The following is an 18,727-nucleotide window of genomic DNA, read 5'->3' on the forward strand; positions in this document are numbered from 1 at the left end:
ATTTAATCAATAACGACATTGAGAGAGACAAAGAAATATCCATTTTTCCGAATTCTAAGGTATATAAATGTATTTTTATATATTAACACAAATTAAATATATATACAACATTTTAACTTTACCATCGAACTAAAATTTTATTTTAATATAATATTTACATTTTAATTTATTTTGCAAATTAATTAAATTGATGTTACAAATTAACTCAATACTAAATATTAATAACAATAGTACAATAAACAATTGTAATACATTTAGTATTATTAATATAATTTATTTACGTGTTTAAATTTTATTTTACTCACAATTTAATTTATTTATTTTTATTTTAATAAATTATATATTTAATGTGTTATTATTAATTAATTTTAAATTATATATTTTTTATTTATCATTCGCGTAAATAGAAGTTCTAGTAGTATTTATATTAAATTATAAGTTAAAATATAAAATAAATTATCTATATTTAACCTAATCATATCAATGCTCGAACCTTCTCGTGCAACCTATAAATAACCCTGACCATTAAGTTTATTACCCTTTTACCCTCCCATTTTCTCGCCTTTTATCTTCTATCTAAGAGAAAAAAAAAATTAAAGGAGAAAAAGGGCAAAAAAGAAAAAAAAACATTTCCTTCAACCAAAGTACACCAAACCATGCCAAGAGGTTCATCGCAGTCGCAGTCGCAATCCTCCACTTCCTCCTCCACGTCCCGGCCGGGCGTTATGGCTCCTCGCGGTTCCGCGGCCGCAGCAGCCGGTATGCGCCGCCGGAGGATCGTCGGAGGTTCTTCATCGGCTACCGCCTCTGGATCCGTGGGTTCCGGTTCCGGGGGCAACATGCTTCGATTCTACACCGACGATGCTCCCGGATTGAAGATCTCACCTACCGTCGTCCTCGTCATGAGCCTTTGCTTCATAGGTTTCGTCACGGCTCTTCACGTTTTCGGCAAGCTGTATCGCGCCAAAGCCGGAGCTGGACCGTGAGGGTCTTGGCTCGGACCTGATCCTCTTTCTATTCGGATCTCCGATCCGTTACTGAACCGGTAACTGAATTTCCGCTTCACTCCTTTCTTCGTTTCTTTCGTTGTTTGACCGTTTCTGGCGTTTAGTCTCTGTAAATAATGATGGCAAGCTTGTAATTATACAGTACTTTTGAAGGTCGTGAACCTTTTTAATTTGCGTTCAAGTTTGATAAAATGAATATGCTTTTTCTCTTTGAAGTTCTTGGGGCTGTTCCCTCCTTTTGCTAGCTTTAATCCAAAAGTGACGTCTTTCACGCTCGTTTTTTAGTTTTTTAAGGTATATGGCTTGGCTGCTAGTTTTCTTTAATAATTTAGGCAAATATCGGTTTGAACATTGAGTCACGCAATAAATATCGTATGTGGCTCTTTTAATCACTTTTTATTTAAATAAATAAATTAAATTAATTTTTTTCTGATCGGATCCGGTTCTTTTAGGTTTAAATTTTATTGTGTATATTGAATTGATTTTAATTTTAAGGTGAGTTTGGATAGGCGATGTGTTTAACTGCGGTTAGTGTAAAAATAGCGGTGGTGGTGAGATTAGATACTGTAGCGATACTGTAGCGTGAGACAAAAAGTAAACTAAACGCATCGCACCGCACTCAATCGCCCATCTAAACCCACTCTTAGATGACGACGAGTTTATCATTACACGGTCCTTAAGGCACTGTTTTTAAACTCAAACCCAACTCGCTTCAACGATTAGATCAGAAATCAATAATGATATTGACTTCAAGAAAATTCAAAGATTGATCGGTAAAACAATTGAACTATATGAATTGATAACTTAACCGGTTTACCATCAATCCAATTCAATTCAATGATGCAATATCATCATTTAAACAAAGTTTGTTACTTAAAATACCGAAAAACAAGTATTAGATATTAATGCACTGATAAGGTATATTAAACTTTTAAGAGAGAATGTAATTTTAAATTTCAAAGATAACATTATCAAAAAAGTAACTACGAATCCCAAATAAAAGGGAAATATACCTCTATGATTGGATCAGAAACCGATATTAGTATTCATTTAGAGAGAAAAATTAAATTGATTGATCCATAAAATGATTAAACTAGATGAATTCATAACTTAACCAATTTATCATCAATCCAGTTCAAGCATACGAAATCATCTTAAATTTTGTTATATAAAAAACCAAAAATGGCCTTATTTTTCGCACAACTAGAAAATTCATATATAAACCAACAAGAATTTGGATATTAGTGCAGTAATAAGGTATATTTCACGTTTTAAGAGAAAATGTAAATTTAAATCTTAAAGATAATATTATTAGAAGGATAACTATGAATCCCAAATAAAATCTTTGAATGGGTCACTCATATTCACTAGACATAGTCGCATTATTAAACGTATTATGTTTGTGTCCTATCTTATCATTCGAGTTGACTACAAGCACACATTATTAACCTTAATATTTTCAAACCACTATCATCCGAAAAGTATCAAAAACTACACATTTATTAAGCAGATGTTTATTCACGATTTGATGTATTTTAGGATTTTAATATTCATTATAAATAGATTTTTATTTCATTTATATTCATTATCTCTATTAATATAGACATTGAAGAAGCATTGTAAATATCTTCATTAATTAATAAAAACCTCTTATTTCTTATTCTTTTAATTTATACTCGATTTATTTTTCTCACTTTTCGCTCGTGTGTTTTCAACCCTTTATTATTTAGTCCCTATTTTTAACCCTTTCTTTATTTTCCCAATAGCCCCCCAACTCTGGCCTTAAGGAGATCCTTATGAACCAACCCCAATAACTAGCCACTAACTTGATTTCAAATTTTAATCTTTATGCGTGTATAAAATCTATAAAAATCAAGCTATTGTGAGGATAGAGATCATAAACACAATATGCGAGGATTAGTAGGAAGTTTCTCCTTTAAATATTTTGTTTCTACATTTACTTTAATTTTAATTTTAATTTTAATTCATTATTAATTATAATCAATTCGATTAACTTGTTTTTTTTGTATCTTTCGAGGATGGTGAAAATTTTGATCCCAACATTGATTTATAGAGTAAAACTTTAGATTTATCGACATATTTTTATTCAGGTATAACTGTGATTATTTTTTATTTTATAACTGACTGAATTATCGTGATAAATTTCTGTGACATTGATTCTCTTTAAATAAAGAATATATTATGACGGTTAGAAGTCTGTCCTATTAGATCTATTGCATTCCTTGCACTAAATGCAAGCATAACAATTTTTGATTAGAGCATCATAAGATTTTATACCATATATGTGATATTAAATTTTGGCATAATGTGTATCAGATAATTTTCAAGCATAATAAATAGAAATTTCATTGTTTTATAAATCGTCTTTACTATTAATTTACTACTAATTTGTAAATGTTATTATGAGTAAGAGAAAATCTTGATTTTATAAATAGTTTTTTACTATTAATTTATAATTGTTATTATTAAAGCAATGATGTTTTAATACTTGTAATTGTGCTTGTTATAATAGTCACGGTGATGACGATGATGTTAAACATCTTCGGGTATATTTTAATATGATTTATTTTATTGCAACGTATTTCTTTTTTTATAATTGAAGATTAATCATGAAATATGTAGAATTTGAGATGTCATATGAAGTTGTCAAGAGGGAGAGTAAATACGTGTTGTACTCTTCTCCCCTTAACCAAGGTTTTGTTCAGTTGAATTTTCTTGGTAATGTTTTTAATGAGATAACATGTTATGCGCATTATAAATATGTATACTCTTTTTCCTTCATTAGGAAATTTTTTATACACAGATGAGGCCTATTATCTACCAGTAAACATCCAAAGAACAGTGTTGTGAATATTTTATTATTAAGTGGATGTTCATCAATATCAAGATAAGCTCAATATACTTCAAGACTCTAATATTCGTTAGAAGTAGAGTTTTATTTGATAGATCGGATCGGGTTAAAACCTATCAGATTCAAATTTTTTTATATTTTTATTTGCAAAACTAAAGAAATTCAATATTTAAAAAAAGTTTTAATTAAGAATGAAGAAAGAAATGACAAGTTGATTGAATTTGAGACATTTAAATAGTTGAAAAATACAAGCTACCAATATATGAAAACAAGCAATCATCAAACTCTCTTGCTTTTAGAAGACAATTTGAGTCCTGCTTTAGTTATCCCATTTTATCATGCCAACCACCTTTTAGCTTTTCCTTTTTAATAATTTTATTATATTTATTTTTTTATAAAAGGTCTAGAACTAGCAATAGTCGCTCCCTAACTCAATTATAATTTAGATTTTATTTATTTAATACTTATATATTATTAAATTTATTTTTTAATTATTATTTTTATAATTTTAAAAAAACTTAAATTTAAAATGCAAAATAAAATTAATATAAACCATAACACAAATAATGAACAATCATGACTAATATATTAACTATTTTTTTTATAAAAAATATAATTAATTTTTTGCTATGTAAATAACATATAAAATTAAGTATTCATAATTTTATTATATATACTTATTCAAATCGATTATATTAATCAGCTCATTTCGTTACTAAAATACTATTAAATAGTATTAAATCTTTAAATTTTTCATTTTAAATTATGTCATAAAATTTGGCGTGTCATTTGACAGTTTTAGTAATGGAAGGATTTAATTGATATAATCTCGACAGTTTAATGATGTAATTGATAAAATTAAAAGATATATAGGGATAAAAAAAATGAAAGCACCTCTAATACTTACTATTACTGACTCGTAACCCGAATGGATCTAAGTCGGATTCTACACGGTTTGCATGTTAAGCTCGCATACCAAGTTCGCAGATCGGGTTCGCGTATTGAGTTCGCCAATGATTTTAAGTGTTCCCAAGAGAGGTATTTTATACTCCCCTGAGAGGTTACACGTAAGGTTGCACGTAGAACTGTATAAATATGAGTTAAATCTAGAATATGACACAGTATTAACATGCATAGAATATATTCTAAAATATCGCATCAATAAATCTACCATCCTACCATCGAAAGAGTAGAAAAAAAAACACTCAAACAACCTCAAAATTCAATAATCATAACAATTAACTCTGGTGACAGTACTATTTAAATGATAAAAAATATGGTATAAAACAGAAATTTAAAGGATAATAACATGTTTTTAAAAACACAAAATAACAAAAAAAAAAAAAAACATGCACTCAATCTCACCATATTTTTCCCCTCAAAATCCCATATTTAATTTTTTTTTAATTTTTATTTTACTATAATCACAAAGAAATTAATGCAATAACTATGGCAGTAACCCCAAATAAACCAACATTGTTTCCTATAGTGAACCTCACAGCTTTAGAATTATCAGTAGAATCATCAGCAGGACTATCAGCCACATCATCATCTTTCTTCTTCTTCGATTTCGCCGGAGCAGGCGCTGGGGCCGGAGGTCTAGGATCGAATATCTGTAAAGGCTGAAGAACTCTATCTATTTGATAAACAGCAAGTTGACCGTCGGTATAAACTGTACCGGAAACACTAGTATTAGTCAACCCCGACGTAATGTTCACGGTGTCTCCCGACGAGGTAACGTTGAGAGGGAACTTCCCGTCGCCGCTATCACCGGCTTGGGTTCTTAAAGGGTTACTAATGGTTTGAAACTGAGCTGAAGAGAGATAAGTTGGGATTATATGGAATTGGATTAACTCTACTTTTTGTTCGTCGGAAAGTGAGTTCAACGTGCCGGATTTTAAGCTCGAAAAAGCACTGTCGCTCGGTGCGAAAATAGTGATCCCATTGTTGGTGTTGTTGAGTTGGCCGAGTAACTGGTTCGCGACTTGCGTGGCTTTCATTAACCGGATAAAAGTAGAGAATTGGCCGGCTTTTTCGAGGATTTTTGTGACGTTGGTTGGACCGGGTGGTGCCGGGGATGATGCCGGTGCTAGTACTGGTGTTGCCTTTGGAGCTACCACCGGAGCTGCTGCCGGAGCTTGGGCTAAGGTTAATAATGTTGAACAAGAAGTATGGAGGAGAAAGAAAAGCATAAGGTGATCAAATTGCTTCATTATCATATACAATTATATATCACTCTATATATTGAATATATGCCTTAAAAACACTATGTTTGGATGTGTTTATTTTATAGGAAGAGAAATGGGGGAAATTAGGGTTTTTATTATGGGAGATCGAGGGATCAAAATTAGGTAAAATGTTCAATTTTAGTTAGCTAATTTCTTTTTTTAATGGAAATGATTTGATAACATTGTTTCATCAAACTCTATTGCTTGGAAAAGCAGGAAAAACAACATAAATAGATTTTATTTTTTGATTTTCAAAATGGGATTTATTAAGATTATTCGTGTTCTGTAAGTTCATTTAAAAAATAAACCATGAAATACATATAAACTATGGTGATATATAAAAGTTTGTGTATGAATTTATCAATTTTTATATAATGAATGTGCCGAAATTTTTGTATAAATACGGCTATGACCTGAGAAAATACGATTGAACCGGAGAATTATTGGAATTATTAAAATAAAAAAGAGGTGAATGATTGCTTTAATTTTACTTTGTATTTGATGTTTTGGACAAAAAAAATATACTTTTGATCGTTACTTTCTACCTTAAGAAAAGAAAAGAATGTTTCCACAGAAACAAATTGATGGAAAATGGCTGCTGGTTTGTATGCTAATGGGATATTCAGCTGGCCCTCTTTTAATTTAAATAATTTATAATCAGGGGTAAAACTAGTGCAGCCTAAAATAGAAATTTTTTTATTTAAATATTTTAAAATTTTTAAAATTTTAAATTAGTAAAGGTAAAATTGTACTTTAATCTCCTAAAAATATAAAAGTTTAATTTAATCTTTTAAAAGTTATAAAGATATAGGCTATTAAAATTGTGAAATTATATTTTTGTTATCGTAAAAATTACAATTTATTTTCGCCCCCCTTAAAAAAAAGTCTGATTTCGCCCCTACTTATATTAAACCTTAATGAAAATAATAATGAAGTTGAAATGTTTTTTTTTGTGATTTTTTAAAAATTAAGTAATTTTCATATTAAATAAATATATATGAATCTTAGTTTTTTTTTAATATTAATCTCATTATAATTTTTTATCATATATGCTCTTTTTGATACAATACCTAAAACTATCCATAACCCCTTTCCGACCCTTAAATAGAAGGATAATGCACTTCAGCGCACTTGAATCCACAACCTCTTGCATAGACAACAATATCAATACCAATCAAGACAAGATTTAATCGGCTGAACCTCAGGGTTTTTAAGACCTCGTCTTTGTTATTAAAATTAGGCTTTGTGGGTAAAACACTTTTTTTTCTATTAATATGAAAATACTTTATGGCGTTTCATTAAATCAATACAAGGGAGGGAGGGTTGGCGATGGCCCTTATCTTCCTAGAAAGGAAAATTCTCTTTTAGTCTATTTATAATTTATAAAATTTTAAAGTAGTAATGATAAAATTGTACTTTGACCACTGGAATGATAAAAGAAAATTGATTTAATCTTTTAAAAATTATAAAGATATAGACAATTAAAATTGTGAAATTGTACTTTTATTATTGTAAAAATATACAACTTAATTCCGCCCCACCAAATTTTTTTTTTTGGACTTCGCCCTTTAATCAATATGTAGTATAATACGATAAGGATGTTGTTAGCAGATCAGAGACAATTCAGAGATTCACAGAAGTATTTAAGGAGAAAACTTGTAAGTAGACCTATCCATGGGCCGGGCCAGGTTGGGCCCGGAAAAAAATTTCGGCCCTCCTCTTAGGCTCGGGCCCGGCCCGAAATATGGGCCTAAAATTTTGCCCAGGCCCGGCCCTGCAAAAAAAATAAGCCCGAGCCCGGCCCGGCCCGGCTTGATTTTTAATAAACACAAAAAAATAAAAAAATTTAAAGTATTTTAAAAATAAAAATAAAAATAAAAAATATATACTTATTATATTTGGGCCGGGCTCGGGCCAAAAAAGTTGAGCCCGAGCCCGGCCCATTTTTTAAATGGGCCTCATTTTTTTGCTCAAACTCATATTTCGGGCCTATATTTTTACCCAAACCCTCCCATATTTTGGGCGGGCCGGGCCGGGCCTCCCAGCCCATGGACAGGTCTACTTGTAAGTCATGTATTTGTCTTTTATTAATGTGTTTGTCATTTTTGTTAGGTTGGTTATACAACCTAATGTAACAGAGTGATAGGGCTGGTTAATGACGAATAATCACGGTCTTATCAAGATGGTTGATCTTGATGCGGCTGTGACCATAACGAGCTTTGTGCTCGTGCCTAGTTTTTGGCAAGAACTCAATTCAACCGAATATATGTAATAAAGACAATCAAACCCAAACATAAAACAAGCCATAATATAACTCAATAAGCCTGCCCAACATTGAATGGGCCTCATTAAGCAAATGACCCAAGATAGGGAAAATCCAAAGATACATTTTTTAAGTTTAGAAATAATAAGGTAAGAATAACATTTAAAAATACTTAATGATAGTACATTGAATCTTAATCCGATTGATATGAGTATTGTTATTAATGTAGGAATATGTGGGTTTGAGTGCTAAAGTGCATTATCCTTCTATTTATGGATTAAAGAGTATTGATATGAGTATTGTTATCAATCTACTTGATGGGCTTACAGAATGCGAAAAATTAGTTACTAGGTTCGCTCTAGTGGATATCTCAGGAAACTAAAAAGAAAAATTCACATCAACTACTAAAAATATTAAGGGTCCTAATTATTTAGACAAATTGAAAACACTACTATTATTTTTTAATCATTATAAGATCATGATAGATTTGTAATTTCGATCTCTCTGTTATGCTCACATTTGAGATTCAATCTTCATTAATTTGATGTAATTTGATAGTCTGCTTTTATAATGACATTAGTTGATCAAAATAATTAACATCCTTAGCTATAACAATTAAAATGATTACGTTAATTTCTCTCAGAAACACCTCTGTAACACTATATATATTTCTACATGAAGTTGGAACAGGTATTTTTAAGAAAATTTGACCTCAACATTTTGACCAAAATAATTAAGGTTATCAACTATTTCAACCGACTAATGATATTATGTAGAGAAACCAAATTATATAAAATTAAAGAATAGATACTAAATTTTAAATTTAAACATAGCATATAGACGACAAACATAATTTGATCTCAACAATCTATGCCTAATATAAATTCTATGTTTAATTTTTTAACTTAAATTATAAAAAAAATATCATGAACATCAATACATCATATCTGATATGAAAATCTTCCAGCACTGATAATAAAATTTAATTAATCAATATTATTAATTCAAATATGATAAAAATATAAATATAGTACTAAAACAAAAGAAAAACTAAAACCAGAGGATTGTTAAGAAGAAGAAAAAACCTTAGCCACTCAACTTTCTAAAGTTAAAATTTGACTTTGTTGATGGTGGAGTGGCCTCTAAGTTAGTTACTTGTCACAGCCTCTTTATTAATATTTTTTCTTCAAATTTTAGTTTCAGTCTTCTTTATTTTTAAAAAATTTTGGTGGTTTTAAACCCCATATGTTGGCCTGGTAATTGGGATGTTTGTCGCTCTAGATGCAAGAGTTAAGTCAAAAAAAATTAGGAGGCTAAAATTAAATTATAATTTTTAATAATCTATATATTTATAATTTTTAAAGGATTAAATCAAATTTTATCATTTTCAAGAGGGGACAAAATTACCTTTATTAATTTAAATTTTTAAATTTTCTAAAGGGCCTAAATTGTCAATTTTTCATTTTAGGGGGGACTGGGGCCCTGCCAGCCTCCCCTAGATCAGCCTCTGCCCAAAAGTAACATGGGTTCAAATCACGCCTGTTGAGTTACTGTTAAGGTTTTTGTTTTAATTCATTCTATTTTCTTCAAATTTTATTCATTATGTTTTCTTTGAATATTTATGGGTAACGGATGATGGTTTGTGGACTAATTGTTTAAATATTTATGGGGTTGTGATTTATAGGGGTTTTGAAAAAATGGTGGATTGTTTTTTGAGCGCTCAAATTAGGGATTATTGTTGTTTGATCCTACTCTATATGATCACATAATACAAACCTCTACTTTATTCAAATTATGTTTAGATTATTTTCAGATTTATTTATACTTAAATCTCTTGTTATGTATACGTGGGTTTTTTCAGAATTATTCAATTTGAGAACTGCGCTAAAAGTAATCATGAGTCGGATTGAGGCTTGGAAATATTTTTTCTTATCTAGATCCAATGGTGTCAGCCACAAGTGAAATTAAAAAATTATGCTGGGGGCTGGTTGAGTCTTAACTTGATTAGAATCGGCATTATTGCTAGTGCAGGAGGATGAGGATTCGAGTGCGTTGAATCGTTATTCTTTTATTTAGGGGTTGGAGAGGGACTATGAATAGTTTTAGGTGTTATATAAAACATAGCAGATATGATAAGATTAATGTTAAAAAAATTATACTGGAGGAATAGAAATAAATTATAAATTTTGGGAGCCAAAATGCAATTTTAATTTTATGTTGTCATGTATTTTTACAAAATCTTAAAAGTAACAAGAAAATTTCTCAAAAAAAATATTAATATTGATTGAGCCTAACTTTAGTTAATATTATTACTATTATAACAAGTAAAAAGACATGAATTTAAATACGATTAAACTTGTATTTTTCTCCTATTTAAAGGGAAATACGAATTAAGTGAAGGAAGCTGTTAGGCCATTGAGTAAGACGTTATGTTTATAAGCCTTTTGGAAAATTGCAACCCCCGTATACCTAAGTTTGGTTAGGTTTAGCAATTAGGGTTTAATTAAAAGGAAACATCTTTTGTGGTAACCAATTAGCACATTAATACCATGCAACATAAAGCCATGGAGAAGAGATGGTTGAGGACCACCACTTGTCTCTAGTGCCACCACCCCTAATTCAAATCCAAGTAATTTGTTTACTTTGACTATCTATAGGGTTCGCATTGGAATAAAATCGATTATATTTTATTCTGATAATGAACGTAATAATCTTATACTTCAGGTTTGATCATTGAGTTGAGCATGAGGTACATGTGACACATCATATGTCATTAAATGGTTATTTTGTCAATCATGCTTTTTTTTTTGGTTTACTTCATGTTCGTTTTACGATCTATATTCAGGGTTCGTAGCTGTCTCTCTCAACAAAATCATCTCCAAGTTTCGAACTTGAGTCTTCTTATTGGGAGTGCAATATATCTTACTATTGCACCCAATCACTTGTTGGTCAATCATGTTAATTTTTGACAGTACAAATGAATGAAATTTTTAATATAAACGATTACTGATCTCTTTAATTTAATGTATAAAGATTAATTTACTCATTTTTTTCAGAATAAAATAAAATATAATCGTACTTCTAACCTCTATATTACTTTTACCCACATTGTATATTAAAAAATATAAATTTAATATTTATCCCTTCAAAAATAATATTGCAAGAATTAAAATATAATATGATTAATTTTTTAATTTAATCGAAATTTAATATAACTACCAAAGTAACATTTCAAACAAACAAAATTTAAAAATTTGGTTGGTGGTTACAATAAATTGGAATTTAATTTCGGATTGACATTAATTCGAGCTTTCAAATTTGCAACTATCTTCAATATAACTACCAACATCTTCACCTCTCAAATTTCAAAAATCTTTTACTATTCTCTTAGCTTTCACCGACAAAAAAAATGGCAGCGAAGCAAACGACGATCCTAGTTGCCGCCATCCTCGTAACGGCTTTTTACGGCGGCGCGGCGACATCGGCGCAGGCACCGGCAGCTGATCCAGCGATGGCCATGTCGCCGTCCGCCATGGCACCGACGCCGGACTGTATGACGAACTTGCTCAACTTATCGGATTGTTTGACGTACGTGGAGGCCGGAAGCAACTTGACGAAGCCGGACAAGCCTTGCTGTCCGGAATTGGCTGGGCTAGTGGAAAGTAGCCCTCAATGCTTGTGCTATTTGATGGATAAGAATGCGACGGCGAACTATGGGATCAACATTGACATGGAAAGAGCTCTTAAGCTGCCTAATGTTTGCCATGTCAAAACCCCTCCTGTTAGTCTTTGTTCTGGTAATTCTACCTTTCCCTCTTCTTTTTTTACAACCTTTCATGAATTTTTGATGGAGTATAACTGGTCTTGTTGTTTGGATTGAGAATTGGCGGGTAAAGGATTGAATAATTTTGAGTGAGAAAATAACAACCGAAAATTAAAACAGGAAAACTGATTGAATTGATTTATAGATTTTTTTAATTGTTTATTTAGTTATTGGATGAATATAACGAGGAGAATTAAATATTGAACTCAAATTTGTTATAATTGTTAGCGTTAATTGTAAGATATTTTCAAACTATACTTTCGATTTTAAATTTGGTTCGAAAGTTTAAAAATATTGTAATTAAATTTTTAAATTTTTTTAGAATATTCTTTATATCAAGATGGTCTTTTCCGTTAGTATTTCATAAATTTAAGCTTCAAATGTCAATTCAAAATTGATATGTATAACTTTAGATCTTATGTTTTCGAAAAAGATAGACGTTAACAATTTAGGTGGATTATATTTTATTTTATTACATTGAATCTAAGCTGTTATGCATTAAGTATACACATGTGTATAATTTGATTTACGTGTTTTAAATATGCTCAATATTTTATCCAACTAGAACTACTTGATTGATATGATATTAAAATATTGAAAACTTAATTAAAACATCTTGAAGTTTTTGGACCAATTTAACATTTGGACCATAGTTTGAAAACATTTGTTAGAATTAACCCAACATTTTCAAAGATAATTACAATATGAATTATATTGGTTCTTTTTAATACAATTTCTAAATTTACTTATAGTCTCATAAAATTCATAAATAAAAGAATAATATGTTTTAGCGTACTTAAACTCATGTCTTCTTATATTGACAAAAATATCCATTCTAATTGAACTAAGGCTCTATCGATGAGTAGGATTTTTTTTTGATAACACAATATGAGTGATTTTATAGTATTTTTTAAAAATATATTTTTAATGGTAAAAGTATTAATATATAATCACATTTAATAATATACTTTGAAATGAAGCTTTGACTGTGGAATTTATTATTTCCCGAGGCTGTTTTATATAGTCTATAATAGTAGAAACATAATATATTTATAAATCATATAAATTTTGGTTAATACATATATTCATGATATTTTTTATTTTATTTTTTAATGTTAATTTTTATACATTATATTTAAAGAATAGTTTGGGTGATGGGGGGGATATAGTTGGGTCTCATTTAATATGTTTGATGGGGGCATTTAAGGTTTCTCGGTTAGCTCTCAACTAATTTTACCGCTCTGTCTTTTTTCCAAATAAATGAATCACGTGCACACTGCCTTTTTCATTTAAATAAGATTTTATTACCAAAACATTAATGTTATTTTTAAAAAAAATCGTAAAAATTGTTAATTTTCACACGAGAAATTATTTTATGTAATTTTCTCATATTATTCATAATTTTTAATTATTTAATTATATTTCAATAAATTTTTTTATGTTAATACATAATTTTAGTAATTTTTTTTATCTTGAACCATAGTCCTGAAATCTCAAATCTTAAATCTCAAATCCTAAATTTCGAACCTCAAATTATTTGAAATTTAAAGTTTGAGTTTTGAATTTGCGGTTCAAAAGTTCATGTTTGAGATTTAAAGTTCAGGATTAAGGTTTAAAATTTTGGATTCTAGGTAAAAAAATTATTATCACATATTATATTTAATGTAAATATTATTATCATTAAAATTTTAATTGATATTAACAATTTGTAATCCAATTCTCGTCTCAAAATTTTAAAAATAGAACTTAATCAAACTTTAAAATCAAGTTTTATTCATTTACATAAACCTTGAACTTTAAATTTAATAGTTGAAGTATTAACATTTATTTCCATGAATTCAAACAGCTATCATCGGGGCTCCAATCGGAGTTCCAACTCAAAGCACTGAAGGACTTGTGTCGCCAGCATCCGAGCCAACAGGTTCCGTAGCATACGGACCGTCTCCATCCGCCATGGCACCAACACCGGACTGCATGACAAACTTGTTTAACTTGTCGGATTGTTTGGGGTACGTGACGGCTGGAAGCAACCTAACGAAGCCGGACAAACCTTGTTGCCCGGAGTTGGCCGGGCTCGTGGAAAGCAGCCCTCAGTGTTTATGTTTATTGTTGGATAAAAACGCGACCTCGAGTTATGGGGTCGACATTGACATCGATAGAGCTCTTAAGCTACCTAATGTTTGCCATGTTAAAACCCCTCCCGTTAGTCTCTGCTCTAGTAAGTATATTACTTTCTTTTAAGAATTTAATTAAGTCTTAAAAGTATGGATAAAATATCAATCGAGATATTTATTTAACTTAATCATTATCTCCAACATTATAAGTTAAATATATTGCAAATACGTAATCACAAAATTGATTTTTATCTCGAATTGAATTCCTGCAGCTATCAATGGTGGCGCTCCAATTGGGGTTCCAACTTCAGGCACTGAAGTATCTTTATCACCAGGTACTTCGTTTTCTTTCTTTTAATTCTAACTTACTTTACAAATATTATTGTTGAAATGATCTTATTATCAACTATTTTAGTGCGAATTTCAAAAAAAAAAAACTTATATTTTTTCGTTGAAAGATGGTAAATCTTGAATTTCTACCGAAAGTTGGTGTGTGTATATATGGAGTATAATTAGATATTGGCAGTAAAAAAAACCCTCCATAATTTGGTTTATGAATTTTTTTTAATTCCATTAAAACAATTATCATGGGTAAATTTCCAAGTTGGTCACTCAACTTTTAAGGCATTTTCATTTTGGTCTCCCAAAATGAAATCTTTGCAATTTGGTCATCCAACTTTTAGGTTGCTTTCATTTTAATCGCTCAAGCGTTAATTCTCTAATTGTGGTTAATTGTACATGTCATATCATGTTTACATATTCATTTTGGTCACAAAAAAATATCTTTTTGGAGTATTGATTAGGGTAAAAAAAACTCAAAATTAAAGTGAATAAATGATAGAAATTAAAATAATACACAAAAATGGTCAAATTGTACTTGTTTATCCCATTGTTGAAAATTTTAAATTTGGGTTTTGAAATATAAATCTTTAAATATTAAGATTCAAAATTACAATAGCAAATCGGTTGACATTATCAACCGATATAAAAATTTCAACAAATTTTTTTTTTATTTTTTGAAATTATTTTCAAAAATTAAGAATAAAAATTATTGTCTTTAATAGTTGTCTACAAAACTCTCTTTTTTTGTTGTTGTCGAGTATATGATATTAAGCTAAAAGCAAAGAAAAATATTTGCAATTAATTAAATTAATTAATTTTATCTTCTATTCCAAACAAAATTTATAATTCTTTTATCACTTATTTACCCAAACAAAGAGCAAGCAATTAATTTAATTAATTGTAAGTATTTTTTTCTTTTCTTTACAATTATTAAATATGAGTTATTTGAGCTGATTTCGTTAAAGAAAATTTAAAAAAATAAATAAAATTTAAAAAAATTTAAATGAGATTAAATTAATTAATTAATTTTAATGTTATAGTAACAAATTGGTTAACATGTTTTAATACAAAAATGAAAGTGCAAATATAATGTGGTGTGTACAGTTAAATGTCGTTAGAGATTTAGCACTTGAATAATTAAAATGAAAACGCCTTAAAAGTTGAATAATTAAAATGAAAACGCCTTAAAAGTAGAGTGACCAATTTGAAAAGATTTTATATCCAAAATGAAAATATCATAAAAATTGAGTAATTAACTGTAATTTACACCTTATATATAATGTTGAAAGTTTGTGGAACTTTTAGACGCTACAATTTAGAATATGGCACCTTTACGGTGTAGTGAAAAGAAAATTAAATGAGACATGTGGCTGTATTTGTACCCTTGTTTGAAGAGTGGCTGGGTGAATTTAAGGGAGGCAGAAAACTTGTTGACCCTGTAAAAATAAAAAATTGTGTTAAGTTAAATTTAAAATTATAAAATTATAAATTAATATATTATAAAGCACTTTACCTTTTAAAATGAGAATTTTTTTTAATAAATGATGAAAATATAAATTAATAAATGATAAAATAATATTTTTATCTTTTAAAAATTTATAATTAAATTTAAAATATTTATACTATTTTTTGTCGAGGTAGACAATTTGTGTAATCATGTGATATTTACATATTTTATTATATTTTAAAATTTTTATATAGTTATATAAATTTGATACATGAATAATTGGTAATTTTTACTAAGAATTTCCCCTCATCGTGAAGGATTAGCTCCAGGCCCTTCAAAAGGAAGCAACACTGGTGCTTCAAACATGGAAATATTTGGTCTGGCTTCCTTCATTGCCTTACCAATTGCCTTTCTTCCCATGCTTTTTGGGATTTAAAGCTCTTATTTTCCCATTATTAAAACTTATTTTCCTCCATTAATATTCATTTACTATATTTATATTTATATTTATATATGTTTTGCAGTTTTTTTCTTTTTTTTAGTGAGGAGAGACAATGTCTAGAGAAGAGACACCAATAATTTGTAAGAGTTTCTTATGAGATTTATTTCATTGAGATTCTATCATTGTTAATTTGAATTATAGGGTTTGGCATTTGGCTATAACTTTGATTAATTTAAATGTTAAGAGGAAGCATTGCCAATGATTTTTTTTAATCACAAAATGGTTTTAATTCTAATGCAATTTCTTTTGTTGATTATTAAAATATATTTGTAGTTTAAGAAGTTGTTTGAAAAATAAATAAATATAAAAATAACACTAATTAAGAATTATTACCAGTTTAGGAAAGATTTTTTATATTACTAAATTTAATATTATATATGCGGATTGAATATTAACTCGATTGATATCGACATTATTATCAATATAAGAAGACGTGAGTTTGAATACATTATTGTCAATAAGGACGTAAATCCATGGTTTAATCTCAGTAACTTTAAATTTTTTTCGTAAATTACGAAATTTAATAACTTGAAGAAAAACTAATTTATCAATTTTGGTAAACACAAATTAGACTAAAAATCAATTAAAACATTACAAAAATAATGTGTATATATGAAATATTTACAAAGCCAAAGACATATCAATTTCAGTATGATCAACGTTAAGTTTAGGATCCAAAGCCATTTTTTCAAGTCGAAGAAGACTGCTGGTTGCTAAAATAGCTTTAGCATCAATATCATGCAACGATCTCTCATATAAACTCTTGGTCGCTATTGAAGCAGCTTCATACAGTTTTTTACTTTTATGTGCACCCAATAAACAATGTCCTAATATCCTTAAACTTGGCTGTAATAATTCCCATGGCAATAGTATTGTCTTTTGTTTCGATGATGAAGATGAAGATGGTTTGTTTTGAATCCCTGTAGCCCAAATATCACAAAACTCACAAAACTCGAGCTTTGAACTCACTGGCATTTGAGATATTTTACTGTAATATAACTCTAAGGCTACACCGACGATTCTTGCTCTTCTTGATGATCTCATGGTGCCATGGGGTTCTAATGTTGGTGAGATGACAGCTAGGTTTAATTCAGTTGCTTGGGTTTTTACTGATGATTTAGCTTCATGGTAAATACTGGGTTGGGTTAAATCAGGAACGTTGACGCTTATCGGTTGACCGTCGCGTGCGGTGGTTTCGTGGGCGTAAAGAGCTAATAAAATGGCTTCGAAACCGGCGAGGGATTTACGTAAAGCGATACGGGAGAGGTAAATGCCGGCTACTATGGGGACAAAACGGAGGACGACGAGCTTTAGTTCTGGGTCAGGGGAATGGAAAGTGTCGTAAAGCCAACGACAGAGGTTGTTGTCGCCGGAACCGGAGTCTGGGTCACGGAGGAGGGTGGAGATTTGGGAAGAAACGGTGGGGTCGTGAAGGAGGGAAGAGGAAGAAGAGACGGAGGAAGGGACGGTGGACAGGATGGAAGAAAGGGCTTGGATACATGAATGAGCTTTGGAAGAGAATGATGATGCCGATGAGGATGAGGTGGCGGTGGCGGAGGGGGAGCCGGGGTTGGAGGATGACATTGGTGAATGAAGAATGAAGGGAAATAATTAAGCTTTTTAATGGAGTACACTTTTTTTCTTATATTTTTATATGTTTTTTTTTAAATTTAGTTTAAAGTTGAAATTAGGGGAGATAATTAAGGAGGAAAAATAGGATTACCTTCTACTAAGCTAAATAATATCCACTCTTCTCTTCTTCTTCTTCTCCCTTTTTTTTCTAAATTTAGTTAAAAAAATTAATGGAACTTTAAAATTAAATATATTCCGATTATAAAAAAAGGTAAATTTCACTTAAATGTAACTAAAAACGTTTTTAGTAAGTTTACATTTTGATTACTCAAATTTGAAAAGTTATATAATGGTCACTGAATAATTCAAAATTTTTTATTTAAGTCATCAAGTTGTTGAAATTATTGTTGTATGGTTTTCTGTTTACACTACTTACACCAATTGAAAGCTTTTCTTTTCATTCTCTTCTGCAATTTGTAATTTTTTATTTTATGAAATAGCTTTTAAATTCATGAATTTATGAACTAAAATTTAAACACATGTCTTCTTTAACCTTC

The 18,727-nt window shown here is 29.6% G+C and overlaps 4 protein-coding genes across 4 annotated transcripts; 2 read left to right on the top strand and 2 right to left on the bottom strand.

Moving 5' to 3' along the window:
- The first annotated feature begins 56 nt into the window (after positions 1-56).
- LOC121225335 (protein transport protein Sec61 subunit beta) lies at positions 57-1,222 on the top strand. The gene has a single exon (XM_041109605.1). It carries the CDS (start codon positions 657-659, stop codon positions 984-986), a length of 330 nt encoding a protein of 109 aa, XP_040965539.1. The 5' UTR covers positions 57-656; the 3' UTR covers positions 987-1,222.
- A 3,897-nt stretch (positions 1,223-5,119) lies between these two features.
- On the bottom strand, positions 5,120-6,160 carry LOC107942443 (fasciclin-like arabinogalactan protein 12). The gene has a single exon (NM_001327465.2). It carries the CDS (start codon positions 6,096-6,098, stop codon positions 5,304-5,306), a length of 795 nt encoding a protein of 264 aa, NP_001314394.2. The 5' UTR covers positions 6,099-6,160; the 3' UTR covers positions 5,120-5,303.
- A 5,492-nt stretch (positions 6,161-11,652) lies between these two features.
- Positions 11,653-16,797, top strand: LOC107942357 (non-specific lipid transfer protein GPI-anchored 4). Its single transcript, XM_016876043.2, has 4 exons — positions 11,653-12,167; positions 14,040-14,411; positions 14,580-14,642; positions 16,414-16,797. Exons 1-4 carry the CDS (start codon positions 11,780-11,782, stop codon positions 16,530-16,532), a joined length of 942 nt encoding a protein of 313 aa, XP_016731532.2. The 5' UTR covers positions 11,653-11,779; the 3' UTR covers positions 16,533-16,797.
- Positions 16,798-17,149: 352 nt separating this feature from the next.
- On the bottom strand, positions 17,150-18,524 carry LOC107942279 (hyccin). The gene has a single exon (XM_016875946.2). The coding sequence runs from the start codon at positions 18,180-18,182 to the stop codon at positions 17,220-17,222; it is 963 nt and encodes a 320-aa protein (XP_016731435.2). The 5' UTR covers positions 18,183-18,524; the 3' UTR covers positions 17,150-17,219.
- Positions 18,525-18,727: the final 203 nt, after the last annotated feature.

This window comes from Gossypium hirsutum, chromosome D13, assembly GCF_007990345.1.
Source record: "Gossypium hirsutum isolate 1008001.06 chromosome D13, Gossypium_hirsutum_v2.1, whole genome shotgun sequence".
NCBI classification, from domain to species: Eukaryota; Viridiplantae; Streptophyta; class Magnoliopsida; order Malvales; family Malvaceae; genus Gossypium; species Gossypium hirsutum.